This window comes from Nannobrachium achirus, assembly GCF_963921795.1.
Source record: "Nannobrachium achirus genome assembly, chromosome: 21".
In the NCBI taxonomy this organism is placed as follows: Eukaryota; Metazoa; Chordata; class Actinopteri; order Myctophiformes; family Myctophidae; genus Nannobrachium; species Nannobrachium achirus.
The window spans coordinates 10,058,844-10,079,242 of NC_137828.1; the positions used below are offsets into that span (position 1 = coordinate 10,058,844).

Below are 20,399 nucleotides of genomic sequence, written 5' to 3' on the forward strand. Positions count from 1 at the left end.
TCTAGCACCAAACCACAGCCGTATCGGTTCCTTTTATGATCATACCGTTATCGCACGCATCATATAATTCCTGTATGATAGTAACTCCACCTAAACCCATAGCACTACTGAAACACTCAATGACCATACATGAAGCTAGTATAGCATTTGTTTTTAGTTTTTTTTAGAATCCTTTTCTTTACTGGTTATATTGTTTTTTTTTTATATTCATGCAATTGCTATATTGTTGATGATGTTCTGACATGTTATCTTGTTTATTATAGTGATGTATTATCTGCTTATTGTAAGTCGCTTTGGATTAAAAGCGTCTGCTAAATGCCTAAACTGTAAACTGTAAGGCAAAGATGGCATACATATTTGTGTAGTACCGTGTGTGTGTGATCTGTGAGATCTCTGATATTGAGGTAGGCCTATTCATTTCACACAGGAAAAAATAACTTGGGTTCCAATGGATTCAAAGTAGTTATTTTAGTCACAAGCGCTTGCTAGTAAGTAAGCAGGCACGTGCACACACATAGACATCAAAGGGGGCTTGAGCCCCTTCTCTTTTATCCGTCTGTAAAAAGGGCCCTCTCTAGACCATGAATGCAGTTTTTAATGTGGTGAAAGAAATGAAAATTCCCTCTTTCCATGCCATACCTGAAGGCAGCATTCAAGAGAATTGCCTTGTCCAAACTCTCTTGAAATTGAATGCAGCATCTTATGTTGAAAGAATTGTCCTCTCTGTGTAGAAATCCATGCCGTTACGCCACATCTCCGGTATTCACGTGCTTATGCTTAGTTCAGTGTGGTATCAAGCACTGAAAATAGCTGACCTCCAAGCTCACAATGGTTGTGAGCTTGGAGGTCTGCTATTTTCAATATTTCCACCAAAAGGCCCTTTTAGAAATGTCAGCCCCTGCCTCTCTAACATCCTCTGCACGTCCCTGTAAGTATGTATAAAACCCACACAGAGACTTAAACGCTTTCACCTTTCCCCTCACCTTTCAACTAATAAAAACATTGTAAAAAATAGCTGATCTACAAGCTCACGAGGTTTCTGCCCGACAGCGACGATTTAACAAAGTGATAAAATATGCAGCATATGGACACGTTGGTACGTATTGTGAATAATGTATATTTATTTACACATTCCAGAAAGCGTAGTCTGAGAAAGTCATCAAGTGACCTCTAGGCTGCATCTTGATTCTTGGCCCTATAGGGTATTGAGAACCATGATGCCGTTAATTGATTTAACCCATTTAGGCCTAGAATTATTGAATGCTTTAACCAGTGAAAAATAGTAGATATACAAGCTCACAGCGCGGCACCGAGTGCCGCGATGTGAGCTTGTAGATCTACTATTTTTTGAAAAAGTTGTGAAAATGGGTGCAAATCTTTGAATATATGTATTTTAAAAGCGAATGTTTGTAACTCAAATTGTGCTTCTGGGTGGTCCCTGGAACTAGATATTTTGAAACGGGGGTCCGTGGCCAAATAAATATAATCTTGGGGGTCCTTCACATGAAAAGGTTTGAGCACCACTGACATAGTAGTGTCTCAAGAACAGACTAACTGAGCTCCAGTTAAGTGAAAAAGGACCTTTTCTTTGACGATGGCTGGCCAGATTGCTGACACAGAAACATAGTTTTTTTCCAAAGATCTTAGAAGGATTCAAAAGACACGTATAGAATCGGGTCAAAATTCTAATTTTCACGATTTAAAAAAAATAGCAGATCTACAAGCTTGCAGCGCGGCACCGAGTGCCGCGCTGCAAGCTTGTATATCTGCTATTTTTTTATATTTAAAGCATAAAATATTGCGTCATAATGTGTTCAGGCCGAAATTGGTTAAGAAAAAAGAAAAAAAAGAAAAGGCCCATCATCTGACAGTGACTAAACATCGTATCGCCGCAGCCTTGAGTTGCCGTGTCGGGCGGAGCGCGAGGCGAGGCGCACCCCATTTGAAATTCTAATGCAGCGTAATGCAATCACGCGGGATTGTTCCGCAATGTCATCGCCATGACATACATATTCATGCGCCGTTTCATGTGTGGTGACATTGGCCGCGATCTTAGTGAAGACAAGAATGCCTTGCGAGTGCAACCTCGCACACACACACACACACACACACACACACACACACACACACACACACACACACACACACACACACACACACACACACACACACATACAGTGCACACAAAAATGCAGGCACGCATACCGTACGCGTGCACACATCTCTAGTATTCTCAAATGCATTGCCGCACACATGCACACAAAGATGATGTTGCATCACACACACACACACACACACACACACATGCACGCACTCGTACACGTACGCAGGCACGCACACACTTACGACATACGTACATGCGTGCACAGAATACTGACCTCTCTTACCGTCACCATGGCAACGGCCTCCGATGTGGCCAACCGGTAAAGGCAAAGCTTGCACTACAGCATGTGTGTGTATATATATATATATATATATATATATATATATATATATATATATATATATATATATATCGATGGCCAAAACGCAAAACCTCCTATCTGCAAATTTCATGATTTTTGGATTTCACTAGAAATGAGGACAACAAGCTATGCTGCACAACACATGGTCGGTCTGTCTGCAAGATCGTTCTGCCCCTCATTTTGCTAAAATGTCATGTGACTAGAACATGACATTTGACAGGTTTGGCAAAAGACATATGAAACATTTGGCAAAATAATGAAGCTCAAAACCTCCTATCTGCGTTGCCTTGTTGATTACTAATGATTGGTGTCAGGTGGTGAAACCTTTGATAAAGAATGTTAATGGTAATACTTGTAACAGACCTGTAGAATGTCTTGATCTCAATTAAGTGCTGTAAAAAGTGTTATTTAACCAAAAAAAGTTGCCTAACTATTTCTAGGTAAAAACCTAGAAATAGTTTGGTTTTGGTGTTGAACACACATTTTCTTTTTCATTTTCCCAACAAAGTGAATTTTTCAGATAGGAGGTTTTGCGTTTTGGCCATCGATATATATATATATATATATATATATATATATATATATATATATATATGTCATAGTATATTGGAGAAACAGCGCATTCGAGACGCGGAGCACTCGTGGTGCGGCACGGGGCGGAGCAAGCGGTCGCCAATACAACGTACTCCAGGCGGTGCGCCGCTCTATTGTCCACGACACTGCGAGCGGCTACCGAAGCCCCCCTGTATCCACGAAGCCCAAACGAGTTACGAGGCCCCCCTGGGTCCACGAAGCCCCAAGCGGCGCGAAGGCCAGCGGACCTTGGTCCTGCTCTTCGCCCCCGAGCGCCGCAGGCGCGAGTGGCCGCGAAGAGCGGGCCAGGGCCGCGCGGCCGGCGGAGCGCCGCGCGAGTTACGAAGCCGTGGTGAATGCAATCGTTATATTTATGCCCAGGCCGTAAGGCCTGGGCAAGCGCACGTTAAACGCCCTGTCCAAGTGACTACAATGGAGCTAATGGCTAGGCTAGGCTAGGCTAGGCTAGGCTAGGCTAGGCTAGGCTAGGCTAGGCTAGGCTAGGCTAGGCTAGTAAATAAAGAGTAAACACTTCCGGTCTGCGGCGAGTTCAAAGCGTGACGTAACTCTCTTATCCAGTGGCTGACGTCGCCATCTGGTGGTGATTAGTGTGTGGTGAACGTCAAAACGAGTGCTCCTTGACAACTTTTACTGGTTTCTTGAACATACTGTAACATATATATATATATATACTGTATAATAATGTATGTACACTGATTCCGTGAAAGAGATATTGGCTCTCTGAAAATGTACCTGTAGTCAATGTTCATTACATTATTGAAATCGGCCCTCCGATGTTTCATTTAATCACAGCTGGGGGCTGAGTGCTCCGTGAAAGCTACGAGTCAATACGAGCCACCCCGCTTCCTGGCAAACAATGATCATTGACAGTGACATTTTAAGTGTGTTCGCAGTCCCATCCCCATCAAACCAGGATAAACTACTAGTTGACCACAGTCAAAGCGTTCTTGTTCTTGTTCTTATGTTCTATTCATAAGGTCACGGCATCTTTCCTTTGATGTTCTGACTGGGTTTTGGGCAGATACTTACCCACTTTCAACTAGGGATGGGACGATAAGCGATATTATCGTTTATCGTGATAAAAAACACTCACGATACAGTCTGGCCACGCGAGACTAATCTAGGAGTAGTCAAGGAAGCTAGGGAGATAGACAAGCCAGTGGGGCCAATGTGATGGCTCTGTGGGCTGATCTCTCTCTATAGCGCTGCTGCTGCTACACAAAGATTGGCCATTTCAGATCATGAGAGACAAGCCAGTGGGCCAATTACACATTTACTTTGTGGGGACCGGCCATTTAAAAAAATGTCCGGCCCGGACCGGCCGGGAATTGACCGGCCGGGAATGGACCGGCCGTTCGGGAGTTGTCCCGCTTTTCCCAATGGCCAGCACGTCCCTGCGTGTTTGGCTCGCTTGTCGACTGTCTTGACTAATGCCCAGGGACGTGCTGGCCATTGGGAAAAGCGGGACAACTCCCGAACGGCCGGTTCATTCCCGGCCGGTCCTGGCCGGCCATTAGGAAAAAAATAAAAAATAAAATGTTACATTTTGGGGGCTGGGCGGCCAACAAAGTAAATCGTCACTGTCGGGCAGAAACCTCTTATCTCCAAGTTTCAAATTTGTAGATTTTTTCGCAAAGCTCTGCTTCATCATGCAAGGCCGTCGCACAAAAGTAGTGAGAACAGCAGATCTACAAGCACACAACGCCTCGCGGTGCGAGGCGTTGTGTGCTTGTAGATCGGCTGTTTTCACTAGTTTAAATCATTTTTAAAATTATAAATACAAAACATACGGTTTTGGACATACAAGGTTTCCACCCGACAACAACGAAATTTAACTCATGTAATTGGCCCACTGGCTTGTCACGCGCAATGAGGGCCTCTACAACTCTTTTTCCCGGGCTGAATCAGGGGCCCAGCACGTCCCTGCTAATGCCTATCACATTTCCTCTGCGATGGGGAAAAGATAGGCCATGTATAATGCATCCTGTAGTCCAGCTACTGTGTGACTGGGGGGGGGAGGGAGGGATGGATGGCTGGTGTCCATAGTGTGAATGTGAGTGTATGCTTATTTGTGGTAATGGATACAACAAGGAAGGGTGGACTCAGAACAAGCCCAGCTGCTGGTGTGTAGAAATGGTTGCAGCAATTGCGTGTCTGTGTGAATGAATGACGAAGACGCACGCGCACACACACACACACACACACACACACACACACACACACACACACACACACACACACACACACACACACACACACACACACACACACACACACACACACACACACACACTCACTCACTCACTCAGGGGTCAGACACCAGTTAACCCTGCTCTCTCCTGGTCAGAGCACAGCACATTTCACATTTTTTACTGCAGCTTGTCAAGGAATGGTGGCCAGAGAGAGAGAGAGACAGAGAGAGAGAGAGAGAGAGAGACAGAGACAGAGAGACAGAGAGAGAGAGAGAGAGAGACAGAGAGACAGAGAGAGAGAGAGAGAGGTGGGAGAAGAGGAGAGGGCTGACACCTAACATTCATGCTCCAATCAGAGAGAGAGGGAGAGAGTCTGCCGGTGTACCCAGGGACGGATTAACCCCCGCGAGGGCCCCTGGCCGATAATTTTTTAGGGCCCTCCACCATAACCCCCCACGCGCACTACCCAGCTCGGATTTTAAGCCATGATGATCATCTGCGGGCCAAGAAAGCACCTGTAGACAACAGAAAAGGGGCACACACATTTGATTTTTAATTAAGGTATGAATTTAATTTTAGTAAAATGTCAATAACCACGCGGCCCAGTTCCCCCCAAGGGCCCCTGGCAACGGCCCCATCGGCCCAATGGTTAATACAGCCCTGGGTGTACCTGTGTGTGTGTGTGTGTGTGTGTGTGTGTGTGTGTGTGTGTGTGTGTGTGTGTGTGTGTGTGTGTGTGTGTGTGTTCCCATTGTGTGCCTGTGTCTGCGTGCGTGTGTGTGTGTATACCTGTATGTGAGCAACTGATGAGCAGTAAAGGTTTACATGCCCTTTGCCCTTCAAATGTCATTCAGGCCTCCGATCTCTTGAAGTCCCACCGTAACCTTCTCCATTCCATCTCTGGCCTGGGAACCAATCACGCGCCGCCGCGGCTAAACCACTTGACCTGCGCCGTTGTGTGGTCAACGTGACGCAGCCTTGCCCTCGCATCGCATCCCACCACCACCGCAACACTCATTCAATTCCCTTATCTCACTGGCAGTGTTTGTAAGCTTCGAGGATATTGGGGGCGCGAGAGGTTAAATCCAGGATTTAATGGGGAAAATAAATGTCATCGGAGCCGCTGGTCCTTGTTTGGTTTTGTCATTTAATCCAATTCAGAACGGGTACACAATTATTGTGTGTAATTATTTTATGCTTTAACTATTGAAAAATAGCAGATATACAAGCTCACAGCGCGGCACCGAGTGCCGCGCTGCGAGCTTGTAGATCTGCTATTTTCTGAAAAATCGTGAAAATTAGATTTATTTTGACCCGATTCTATAAGTGTCTTTTGAATCCTTCTAAGATTTTTTGAAATCCCTACAGTATATATGTCAGCAATCTGCCCAGCCATCGTCAAAGAAAAGGTTCTTTTCAGTTAACTGGAGCTCAGTTGGTCTGTTCTTGAGAGAGACTACTATGTCAGTGGTTCTCAAACCTTTTCATGTGAAGGACCCCCAAAATGATATTTATTGTGGCCACGGACCCCCATCTCAAAATATGTAGTTCCAGGGACCCCCCCAGAAGCAAAATTTGAGTTACAAACGTTCGCTTTAAAAACACATAATATGCAAAGATTTGCACACATTTTCGCGACTTTTTCAAAAATAGCAGATCTACAAGCTCGCAGCGCGGCACTCGGTGCCGCGCTGTGAGCTTGTATATCTGCTATTTTTCACTGGTTAAAGCATTCAATAGTTCTAGGCCTAAATGGGTTAAACGGTTTTAGGTGGGGGGGGGGCTCTAATGCATCTTCCTCATCGCCCCTGGCGATACACAAGTGAGAGGCATTGGAAAATCTCTCAATTGGATTAATCCCCATCGTGGGCCTTATAGTTGGCACTCACTGGGGCCGATGCTGATGCAGCATTTATCTCTCATTAATAATGGAATGGAATTGAGTCGGCTTCGTTTTGGCCGGAGAACGGGCAACTCCAACAGGACGCGTGCACGTACGTACGGGACGAAGAGAAATCGAAATCTTGCTTCTTGTTCTTCGTCCCTCAGGCGTGTGAAAGCACAGAGAGATGGAGACATACGGCGTGACACAATATCGTTGTGAAGGAAGAACATTTTGTCACTTTTGGCACGACTGATTGAGCCCCATTTTATGCCTTGTCAAACGACTGTGTCACACGGTAAAAATAGCCGATCCTAAAAGGCTGTTTTTGAGCGGTGGTAAACCGCTCCTATAAGTGGCTGTGCGTGTCTCAGCGTTTTGCCGGAGCAATGTGTTTTCCTCAGCGTTTTGCCATAGCAATATGTGTGTGTGTGTAGCCATATTACATCATATTACATCACCAATTATCTGTAGCCACTATCTGTATCCACTTTTCTTCAGCGCTTTGCCATAGCTATGTGTTTTCCTCAGCGTTTTGCGATAGCAATATGTGTTTGTGTGTGTGTGTGTGTGTGTGTGTGTGTGTGTGTGTGTGTGTGTGTGTAGCCATATTACCGGTACATCACCAATTACATCCTAGACCTATCTGTAGCCACTTTTCCTCAGCGCTTTGCCAGCAATGTGTTTTCCTCAGCGTTTTGCCATAGCAATGTGCGTGTGTGTGTAGCCTGTATTACATCACCAATTACCAATTGAAGACGTTATGCAAGCACGACCACCGCTCACTTCACATTGGGTGTTATTTTTTATTTTATTTTTTATTTTGAAACATTTCTCTTGGAAATAGGGAGTTTTCTGGCCGTTAATTCTTGAGCGTGGAAGCCCTCCTCCAGACTCTGCCTGTGCCCTGAGTCCATCAAATCCTGCCTGTGATGATGGACAAGTTCAAAGCAAACCTAGCGCAGAGGATATTATTCAATGACTTGAAAGTGACTACACGAAGACCATATTATTTAGGTCCTTGTTTGGTTTTGTCATTTAAACCAATTCAGAACGGGTACACACATTATTGTGTATCATTATTTTATGCTTTAACTATTGAAAAATAGCAGATATACAAGCTCACAGCGCGGCACTGAGTGCCGCGCTGCGAGCTTGTAGATCTGCTATTTTTGAAAAATCGCGAAAATTAGAATTTTTGACCCGATTCTATAAGTGTCTTTTGAATCCTTCTAAGATTTTTCTGAAAAAACCTATGTTTCTATTGTCAGCAATCTGGTTAGCCGTCGTCAAAGAAAAGGTCCTTTTCACTTAACTGGAGACAAGTTCATTCATAGCAAACCTAGCGCAGAGGATATTATTCAATGACTTGAAAGTGACTTCACGAAGACCATATTATGTTCAAAGCAGTCCATAAGACGAGAAAGTCAATTCAGCCCTCTCTCTCTGTCTCCTCTCAGCGCTGCTGCTGAGTTGACCCCGTAACCCCCAACCCTCTCAGCCGTACTACGGCACAGCTGTTTGGTCGGACTCAGCACATCCTCGCCCCCACGCTCCCTCCCTCCCTCCCTCCCTCCCTCCCCTCCTCCCTGCCTCCGCCTCCTGTTTCCTGGTTACACAGCTGACAAAAAAGGGCCCGCGTCACACATGTGTGAGCCGACCATGTCGATGGCCCTCCGCATTTCCCAGTAGGGCCATCTTTCTGTTAACGCGCACCTGTTAATGCCGCGAGTCTAGACTCTTAGACTGAGATCCATTGCGCATTACATCATTTGTATTGGATAAACAGGAGTAATCCCAGCGATGTAAGGCACGTCCGTGCAAAATCTGTGCTTCGAAAACACCCAAGGGTTTGTGTTTGTTAGCGGAAATGCGCAAGGAAACGCACGATGAGCGCATGGATGAGTTTTTGTCACCCATTTATCTGGCAGTTTGCGTCTCAGAGGGAGCGCTTTGAAAAGCCTTTTAAGTTCCAAATTCAATTATTTTGTACAAGCTTTGATTTCCTCTCCGAGGGCCTCAGTCATTTTAGAACACTGAGATATGTCTTAACTCATACCCTGCCAAACCCGAGGAACCCGAGAATTTCGCGATGTCCCTCCCTGCCACGCCCGAGGAACCCGAGAATTTCCGCCATTTTGAAAAAAAAATTTTTTTTTTTTTTCAAAAATTTTTTTGGGACCCCAAAAACGTTAGTAGGCATGATAGCGATCGCGAAATTGCTTGTTTAACCCCCATACAACCCCCATACAACTCAGGTAGCAGACCTCCAAGCTCACAACAGTGTAAAACATAATGGCTGCTATCTCATGAATGCCTGAACGGATTTCCATTCGGATTTTTTTGTTTGAAAGCTGTGAGCAATGTGGACACACGTGGTGCATTATCTAGGCATGGGTGTGCATGATCCGTGCACTATGAATTACATGGAAGTCTATGGAGACGAATGGCAGTTAAAGAGTACGAAGGTATTGTTAAATGGCAGCGTAAGAAGCTCATTGACCGAAACGTTGCATTATTATTAAATAAAAAGGAGTGCTTTGGCTAAGTGTAAGATGGTGTGCGGGTCATATGTGCTAGTTGTGCATGATTGAAAGTATATATTGAACCCTGCCTACGCACCCGTCTCTAAGCCTATCAGGTGTGCATAAGACCTTGTTGCCTAGAACACTGTCACTGCCATTAATCGAAGTCCGACGAGGTTTGAGCACCGAGATGGCGACAAGACAACAGGATAACTGCAGCCTGCCTCTATAGAGCGAACAAGAACAGAATTGTGCAACAATGCGCATGGGGGTCACAAAAGGAGCCTGCTTGTTGCTATGGAGCTCTGGCTCGGTATGGAGGAATACATAAGCAGAAACGGGATCCTTATCCCATTCTTAACGGGTACACATTATTGTGTATCATTATTTTATGCTTTAACTATTGGAAAAATAGCAGATATACAAGCTCACAGCGCGGCACCGAGTGCCGCGCTGCGAGCTTGTAGATCTGCTATTTTTGAAAAATCGTGAAAATTAGAATTTCGACCCGATTCTATAAGTGTCTTCTTTTGAATCCTTCTAAGATTTTTTGAAAAACCTACGTTTCTATATGTCAGCAATCTGGCTAGCCATCGTCAAAGAAAAGGTCCTTTTCACTTAACTGGAGCTCAGTTAGTCTGTTCTTGAGAGACTACTATGTCAGGGGTTCTCAAACCTTTTCATGTGAAGGACCCCCAGAATGATATTTATTTGGCCACGGACCCTCATGTCAAAATATTTAGTTCCAGGGACCCCCCCAGAAACAAAATTTGAGTCACAAACGTTCGCTTTGAAAATACCTATATTCAAAGATTTGCACACATTTTCACGACTTTTTCAAAAATAGCAGATCTACAAGCTCTAGATCTACATAATTCTAGACCTGAATGGGATGTATTGTGGACACAGAGCACGCCCTGGCTCGGCTCAGAGGTGCAATAGCACATGACTTGTAAAGCAGAATGTGAGATGGCTTGTTCTTGGAGGAATTATATCTTCTTTCTTTTTTCCGTCCTGCTTTGTATTCCAGATGGTTGGTTTTTAAGAGGTGAAATGCAATGCTGCCATTATGCGGCGGCCGCAGTGTGCTTTTCAACCCTCCGTGGGCCCGTCGTGTATACGTTTTCAGTGCTCAACCCCCAGCACTTGAGTCAGTATGTTATGTTACTCCTGGTCAAATATTACTCAAGTAAAAGGTTGAAGAAGGAGGCACGGTGGTGCAGTGGTTAGCGCTTCGCCTCACAGCTAGAAGGTCCTGGGTTCGATTCCCGCCGGGGGATGCTGTGGGTGCTGGGGGCGTGTTTCTCCCTCCACGTTATCAGCACCCACACCCTAGGTGGGGTTGGCGATAGGGCCTTTCTGTGTGGAGTTTGCATGTTCTCCCCGTGTCTCCTAGGGTTGATGCCCTCACAAAAACATGCAGTAATCCTGGTCTCAATAATGCCTCCCCCTGGCCAGCCGGGGCGCTTGATGGAGGGGAAAGGAACTGGTTGGAATAACGTGTTCCATCCACGTTCCTTCCACGTCCATCCTGGGGAAATCCCCCCCCTGTCAGGTGAAAAGAAACAACTTGGACTACCCATGCATTGAAGGAAGCATGAGGTCAGTCCGTTGTCTCCACAGGTGCGGCAGAGGGAGAGCAGAGCCCAGGATTACATAGGCAATTGGCACTGGGTGAAAAATGGGTTGCAAAATCGTGGGATAAAAATTAGAAAATTTAAAAAAACGTTGAAGAAAAAGATGCTGAGTCAAATTTTCTACTTGACTCGAGTAGGCTTACTTGCTTTAAAGAAAAAAACAAAACAAAAAGTAAATATTCCAAAGTACTAATTACTAAATACATTTTAACACACTTTTTTAATATCGATGCTAATATCAATGATAGTGAAAATATCAGCTCACAACGTGTCTCTTATTTTCCCTTTTTTATTTGTTATATAGAGCTTAATTCATAATGTACTTTTCCGCTTTCTAGAAACATAGTGTAGTCTAATGTCCAATATCTGTCTTTTGAAACGTGGAGTGAAAGTTACACGTGTCCAAAAAATACAAAGACAGACAGGCCTACTTAAGTGCTACTTAACTCTCAAATACCTGGAACGCGCCCGAGTCGCGTTAGATTTGAACCACTTTAACCATTATTTTATGCTTTAACTATTGAAAAACAGCAGATATACAAGCTCACAGCGCGGCACCGAGTGCCTGAAGGTGGCGCTAGAATAGGGCCATGTGAGAAATGAGGGGTGGGGTCTCCGCGTTGCCTTGGCGGACGAATAGGTACCCGGCCCCGGCTCTCCCGGACGCTCCTAGCCCGAGTTACGGCATTTTATGTGCGCTGCAGTGGCAGGGGGTCCTCCACTGGGGCGCCACCACTTTTGCATCCGTTCTGGAGCACCAGGAGTCGGTGGTCCCCGGGAATTCCCCGTGAGCAGCCCCGTTGGGGTGGTCATTTGGTCATTTTTGCACATTTGGTCATTTTTTACATCTGGGGGTCTGCGGGGGTCCTTGGAGGTTGTAGTTTGGCAGGCAAGGAGTGTGTGTGTAAAATCTGGCATGGATCGGGTCAACGGGTGCGGAGATATAAGCAGGGAAAAAGTGTTACGTGTGAGCACATTTGGTCATTTTTACATCTGGGGGTCCCCCAGGGACCTGGGGGTCCTGGGGCTCCGGGGGTCCTTGGAGGTTGTAGTTTGGCAGTCAAGGAGTGTGTGTGCAAAATTTGGCATGGATGGGGCAACGGTTGTGGAGATATGAGCAGGGCAAAAGTGTGACTGACTCACTGACTGACTCACTGACCCACGGACAGCCGGTGGAGGTTTTGGTAGTAAATGCGACCTTACGGTCGCAATCAGTGGTTCTCAAACGTTTCTTGTCAAGGACCCCCAAAATTGTGCCGCGGACCCCCAAAATTGTGCCTGCAGCGCGGCACTCGGTGCCGCGCTGTGAGCTTGTATATCTGCTATTTTTCAATAGTTAAAGCATTCAATATTCTAGGTCTAAATGGGTTAAGTAAATGTACCGGTACTTGGTTACCGTCCACGGCTGGATACTGCATACTGAGTGGAGTTAACGTGGGAGGGTCACGTGGAGATGGAACAATCATCTGTGGCGCTGGAATTGTCATTCTCTGCGCTGAGATGATTTGCAGGTTTCGCTCAAGCCCACAGATGGGAGTACACGGCTTTGCAGATGCATGCGTAGTAGACACACACACTTGTGTGCGTGCGCACACACACTCCGTTAATTCACTCACTACATGAGCCCCAGGGGGTCCCCCGTTCATGTGTTGCTTGCAGAAAAACTCAATTCCTGCTTGCCTCGTTCTTGTTCTCAGGAAAAGTGGGACTGAGTTACAGGGCCCAAGGTGAAAAATAGCAGATATTCAAGCTCGGCACCGAGTGCTGCGCTGCAAGCTTGTACCGTAGATCTGCTATTTTTGAAAAGTCATGAGAATGTGTGCAAATCTTTGAATATATGTATTTTTTTAAGTGAACATTTGTAAGTCAAATCTTGCTTCTGGGGGGGGTCCCTGGAACTAAATATTTCGAGATGGGGGTCCGTGACCAAATACATATCGTTTTTGGGGTCTTTCACATAAAAAAAGTTGAGCACCGCTGACATAGAAACAGATTTTTCAAAAAAACCTTAGAAGGATTTGACAATGTTTCAAAGATAGCAGATCTAGCCGCACTGTGAGCTTGTATATCTGCTATTTTTCTAATAGTTAAAGCACAAAATAATGAGTAATAATGCGTTCCCAGACGTCCCTGCTTGTTCATCATACGTCTTCTTCATCTTCATAATACAACAGTACTTCCCTCTCCACTGTTTAAACCCATTTAGGCCTAGAATTATTGAATGCTTTTAACCAGTGAAAAATAGCAGATATACAAGCTCACAGCGCGGCACCGAGTGCCGCGCTGCGAGCTTGTAGATCTGCTATTTTGAAAAAAAGTCGTGAAAATGTGTGCAAATCTTTGAATATATGCATTTTCAAAGCGAACGTGTGTAACTCAAATTTTGCTTCTGGGTGGTCCCTGAACTAGATATTTTGAGATGGGGGTCCGTGGCCAAATTCATATCATTTTGGGGGTCCTTCACATGAAAAGGTTTGAGCACCACTGACATAGTAGTCTCTCAAGAACAGACTAACTGAGCTCCAGTTAAGTGAAAGGGACCTTTTCTTTGACGATGGCTGGCCAGATTGCAGACATAGAAACATAGGTTTTTTTCCAAAAATCTTAGAAGGATTCAAAAGACACTTATAGAATCGGGTCAAAATTCTATTTTTCACGATTTTTCAAAAATAGCAGATCTACAAGCTCGCAGCGCGGCACTCGGTGCCGCGCTGTGAGCTTATATATCTGCAATTTTTCAATAGTTAAAGCATAAAATATGATACACATATTGTGTACCCGTTCAAAATGGATTTAAGCTGGATTTCACAAGCGTTCCGTGAAGCTGCTTCCTCTGATAACGCGGCGCTGCTGTCCACTGGGGACTCTCCGGAGACTTTGGGGACCCACAGAAAGATAGAAGATGGCATTTGCCTACAAAGTGTAAACATTTCTCAATAATGATTCACCGACTGCCTGCCTGCCTGCGTTCCGGCTCCAACCCCCATGTCTTATCTTGAGCTTTTACGTGTGTGTGGGGGTGGGGGTGGGGAGAGGAGATGTCTGTCTCTCGTGAAGCCATCTGTGAAGCCTAATGCAATTGGACAGGAGGGGCATTTCATATTTTGCTAACGAGCCTGCACGCGCCTATAAGGCAGGCACGCGCGTGCCGAGAAGACAAACGTGATCGTGCCGGCTTGGTGCAAGGATTAAACAGAATCAAAGGACACCCGAGTGTCTCTCCTCGGTTTAGTTTTTCCTGGTTCTTCTGACGACACAATCGTTTTCTCTTACCCCGCGTCAAACACACTAAACAGTTTCACCTCTGAGTGAAGAACATGACATGGGGCGTTGAGCAGCGCTTACAAAACAGGAAACTTACAAGAGGAGAAAAAAAGACGCTTCCTGTGAAACCCGCCTGTTACTCAAGACCCCGAGTAAAAGAGAAGAAAGATTGCTGATAAGCTGTCAAAGCCATTTTTCAGGACATAATCCTTTGTTTTCAGTTATAGGCCTTATGCACAATACAACACGATATAATACAATACCATACAGTGAACTGTGTTTAAGCCCCATTAGCTTCAACCATAATGTATGTAAATGTACCCACGTGGTAAAGTATAGCCTGTTAAATTATTAATCAACTATAACGCGTTAACATAATATGACCTCGGTGTTGAGCGCGTCACATGTACACTGTGTGCAAACATAATTCATTATTGACTGTGCGCTAGAGTAGCTGGGGTCAAGGAATGTTGGCTCTCAGTGAATCAATAGGTAAACAATGCTTTACGGTCGTGCAATCTAACAGCACAACAGTCAACAGCAGTGTCGGTGCGTGACATGTACAGTAGAGTACAGTACCATTCAGCTGGATATTTTCACAGTGAGTTAAAGGAAGCTCTCTCGGGGAGGAGGCAGTGCTGTTGCAGCCTGCGATGTGGCTAAACTCTTGATGATCTTCTTCATGCAGCATCCTCTCTTCCATCCCGCTGGCTGTTTTCCTTGCGTCACATCGTCCGTCACACAACCAAAAGGATAAATCGGCATAGCGGACATTTACCTTTGCAAGTTGGCTTTATGTTGGCCAATTAATTACGCTAACAGCATCCTCGTCACTGTCCAGCCAGCTCGGATCGCTGCACTTAAAATAATGCTGTGTCAGCGTGTCATTTCACTCCTTGGTAGTCTTATGGGTTTTAGTTTTAACCCATTTTGTGCCCCAGAAATTAACGGATTAAAATGTCCACGATGCCTCCCTCAGGCTGCATTCACTAGCGTTGTCTTATTTTGAAGGCCAGAAGTCCATAGCGTAAACACTTCCGGTCTGACGTCATCACGTCCTTCACCGGAATCGATCATTGTTTACGTGGTGTAATGGCGGATCGGATCGGTGCTTTTCAACATGTGTTATATAAGCGAGCATCTGCCTCCATCCTCGCTTTGAAAGTGTTGTTTTGAGATAATGGACATTAAAGATGAGATTCCTCGTCTGCTTCAATGTTATGGGATTACTATTTTGTGCTCGTGGATCCGTGATGATGATAAATCAGCGAGGGAGATCGTCTCGGGACCTTCCGCGCATGTACCCGGTAGGATAACCGCCGTTACAGTAATATATTACTTTTCGCGAGATATCTCGGGAATGGCACTGCGAACATCAAAGGGAATTTCGCGAGATATCTCGGGAATGGCACTAAATCGGTTAATACTGGTCATTCCATGCGTCAGCGTAATTTGGACAAACGAGTGTCTGGAATGAGGCCCGCTGGGAGCCGACTTGCATTAAGGTCATTACCCCCCAAAATTCAGGATACGGCTGAAGAACAAGAAAGCATTTCCCTTGTTAATTACACAACGGTAATTTATGGTTTAGCCATTACTTGATTGGTTGCAGCCACCCTCACATCCACTCTCTCTCTCTCTCTCTCTCTCTCTCTCTCTCTCTCTCTCTCTCTCTCTCTCTCTCTCTCTCTCTCTCCCTCTTCTCTCTCTCTCTCTCTCTCTCTCTTTTTTGAGCGGTGGTCACACCGTCTCCATAGCGTGGCCGTGTGTGTAGGTATGTATGTTTGTTTGTATGTATGTATGTATGTATGTGGGTGGGTGGGTCTGTATGTAGCCTCAAGCCTGTGGTGTAGTACCTTTTCTGACCACACATGTTAAGGGAGGGGCGCTGTTGTTCAGGCCAGGCCAGAACAGGCAAGGCACACTCACACACACGCACGCACGCACGCACGCACGCACACACACACACACACACACACACACACACACACGCGCGCACAGACTCCACCGCTCAGTTCACACGGGTGTGATTTTCTCAGTTACAGCAGATATTTTAGGACATTTTTGTCAATGCATATCGTCACTGTCGGGCAGATACCTCGTATCTCCAAGTTTCAAATGTGTACATTTTCTCGCGAAGCAAAGCCCTGCTTCATCATACAAGGCAGTAGTGAAAACAGATCTACAAGAAAAGCAGATCTACAAGCACACAACGCCTCGCAGTGCGATGTGTGCTTGTAGATCGGCTGTTTTCACCAGTTTAAATCATTTTTAAAATGATACTGTAAATACAAAACAAACGGTTTTGGACATACACGGTTTCCACCCGACAACGACGATATCCAAAATGTAAATTCAGGCTGCAAGTATAAGCTTTTGCTAACTGCACTGTAATTGTATCATTCTGTTCTTCTTTTTTTTTAATGCATCCTAATGTCATTGTGTAACTGCGTTTCCTTCTCTTGACGTTCTGCGTAAAGCACGTTGAATTGCCTTGCTGTTGAAATGTGCTGCCAATATTACAGTACAAATAAAACGGCCTTGCCTCGCCTTGCAGTACTAATCTTTTTTTTTTTTTTTTATCAATTCTTCTTGATCGCTATTCCTCCTGACCTGAACTCCCTTGACAATCATTCTTCTTCTTAAAGCTTTGATGTTTTATGCCTTTCATTCGCTTCTTCTTAGCACGTAGCGGGAGCGGCGTTCTACGCATGAAAAGGTTCTACACGCGCCAATTATAGTGCTGAGCAACTGCTAGGCCCCTTTTATCTGGATTGACGTCTAATGTTTTCTACAGTGTCGTTCTCATGACATGTTATTTTCTCGCCGACACTCACATCTCTGTGACGGCTCTGTCATGGCGTGTGTGGATCTGGGATTTGACACCCATTAGTGCTGCATCTAAATGAGACACACACAACTCCAGTTGTTTATAGAGGTCTTCGTTTATTCAAGACATCAATTCACTGCCGTGGCAGCTAGTCTAAACTGGAGTGTGCAAATGTTGTTCTTTTTTTAATGTGCTTGCCAAATGAGCCTGTGAGGAATCACTTTCTTTCTGCCCTGAATCAGAATATTTAGGATCTGGAGACGATTTGTGGCCACCACTTCACACCGAGAACTGAGAACACAGTGCAGCTCAGGATGTATATGAACTCACTGTGGGTGCGTTTATATGCACATTCAGAATGCCATTCAGAATGAACTTATTCCGAATAGAGCTTCATACCCAAACGTTTACATGGGACCTGAATACAAGTATCCCTCATTCCACTGTCGTTTACATGACCAAAGGATTCATTCGGAATAGAACTTTGGGCATGCGCAAAGTAGGCCTACTTCAGGTCGGAGAAGGGGGGGGGGGGGCAGTTCAGACAGCAGTTCATTCCGAATGGAGTGTTTATATGACAAATGTATCCCGATTGAAACGGCATAAACCACCTCTTCAGACCAGAATGAAAATTCATTCGGGTCAGACCGGAATGGCCATTCCTAAACGTTTATATGAGCATTTCTATTCTGAATGAGCAGTCATTCAGAATATAAGTGGAATACATCTGTGCATATAAACGCACCCTGTGAACCAAGTTGTGAGCCGTTTTAGGAAATAGCAAGAAAAATAAAAAACGCACAACTCTGACCTTTTATTTTATTCAGCTGTGCAATATAGGATTTAGCTGTGTGGAAAACAGGTAATTCATGTCATTCATGCAAGCTCTTGTCTTTCCTAAATGAACCCGTCCTCTTTCTTCCACATCCATCTAGTTCCTGTGCTTGAAGAACATCCGGACATTCCTGTCGGCATGCAGCGACATCTTTGGCATGAAGAAGAGTGAACTGTTTGAGGCCTTTGATCTGTTTGACGTCAGGGACTTTGGAAAGGTAAGGCCCATCAGTCTCTTCATGCGCTGTGCTGGCCCTCGCTTGCAAAATTCAGGATATGGCTGAAGAAGAAGAAAGCATTTCCCTTGTTAATTACATAACGGTAATTTATGGTTTAGCCATTGATTGGTTGCAGCCACCCTCACATCCATGCACGCGCGCATGCACACACTCTCTCTCTCTCTCTCTCTCTCTCTCTCTCTCTCTCTCTTTTTCTCGGTTACAGCAGCTATTTTAGGACATTTTTGTCAATGTATTGAGCATATCGTCACTGTCGGGCAGAAACCTCGTATCTCCGAGTTTCAAATGTGTACATTTTCTCGCGAAGCAAAGCCCTGCTTCATCATACAAGGCCGTCGCACAAAAGTAGTGAAAACAGCAGATCTACAAGCACACAACGCCTCGCAGTGCGAGGCGTTGTGTGCTTGTAGATCGGCTGTTTTCACTAGTTTAAATCATTTTTAAAATGATAAATACAAAACACGTCAGGGACTTTGGAAAGGTAAGGCACATCAGTCTCTTCATGCGCTGTGCTGGCCCTCGCTTGCTCCTCTGTCTGCGTTTGAGAGTTTATCGACTTTAGTCAGTAACTGACTGATGTTCTTATTCAGCAACGGCACGCAATAAGCGAAACCAGGGGCGTCACACCAAATTATGTGCCCTGGGTACAAGGATTCACTGCGGGCCCCCCGTGAATGTTAACTATTGAAAAATAGCAGATATACAAGCTCACAGCGCGGCACCGAGTGCCGCGCTGCGGGCTTGTAGATCTGCTATTTTATCGTGAAAATGTGTGCAAGAAACTTATGTTTCTATGTCAGTGGTGCTCAAACGTTTTCATGTGAAGGACCCCCAAGATGATATGTATTTGGCCACAGCTAGACCCCCCATCTCAAAATATTTAGTTCCAGGGACCCCTCCCCGGAAGCAAAATTTGAGTTACAAATGTTCGCTTAAAAAATACATGATTTGCGCACATTTTCAAGACCTTTCAAAAATAGCAGATCTACAAGCTCGCAGCGCGGCACTCGGTGCCGCGCTGTGAGCTTGTATATCTGCTATTTTTCAATAGCTAAAGTTACTATAGGGCCCCTCCACCTTGGGCCCTGGTAACTCAGTCCCACTTTCCTACCCCTTGTGACGCCCCTGAGCGAAACCATAGAGCATCAGTGAGGTTTTTGCCAAACGTCCCTAAGATCTTTACGGAATTAGCTGAGAGAACAATGTGTTCCCGTAGCTTGACTGCTGCTGACTCATATTATTTAAAAAGGAGATCAAGCTGGGATCCCTTTATGAGTTTTAAATCATCACAAAGTTGAAGTCAAGATCTATTATGTCCTGGCCCATTGGTCTGGACTAAGCCTTTTAAGGGCTTGTGCTGTGAATTTCTGGCCTAGCGCAGCTAGACTCTATCTGCCATTGTAAACACACATATGGGCCCTATTATGATCCAGGTCTTATGCCTTATGCCTTAACTTCTTTACCTTTTTTTCACTATTTTGAAAAACATTTTTAAATACTTCAAATGCTGATCTACATCTGCACGTTGTGAACTTGCAGATCAGCTATTTGAAATATTTAAAAAACAAAAACAAAATAGTAAAAAAAGGCAAAGAAGTTAAGGCATAAGGCATAAGACCTGGATCATAATAGGGCCCTATAGTGTGATATTGTCTGACTAAGCGAGGCTAGTACAATTTTCAATTTACACGTTAGGCATTTAGCTGACGCTCTTAATCCTGAGCGACTTACGATAAGCAAGGTAATACATCAATACATCAACATTAACATCAAATGCATAGAAATATCAATCTAGAGAAAAATAACATAGGTAGACTAAAGTCAATACTATTGCTGTATTGACTTTGACCTCTAAGGACCTTCCAGGGAGAGTGCTCATGTGCGTCTTGCAGTGACATGCTTCCTAGTTTCTTCTTCTCTGAGCTGTTTTTTGTTTT

General features: G+C 44.9%; 1 protein-coding gene across 1 annotated transcript in view; it reads left to right on the forward strand.

Annotated features, from left to right (window-relative positions):
* The window catches only part of vav3 (vav guanine nucleotide exchange factor 3), a gene marked incomplete at its 5' end in the record, with an annotated part of 107,115 nt that overhangs the window by 7,947 nt on the left and 78,769 nt on the right, over window positions 1-20,399 (forward strand). The window contains one exon of the mRNA XM_080752422.1: window positions 18,325-18,469. Coding sequence (XP_080608548.1) covers window positions 18,325-18,469 — 145 coding nt within the window. The remainder of the gene's footprint in view (window positions 1-18,324; window positions 18,470-20,399) is intronic.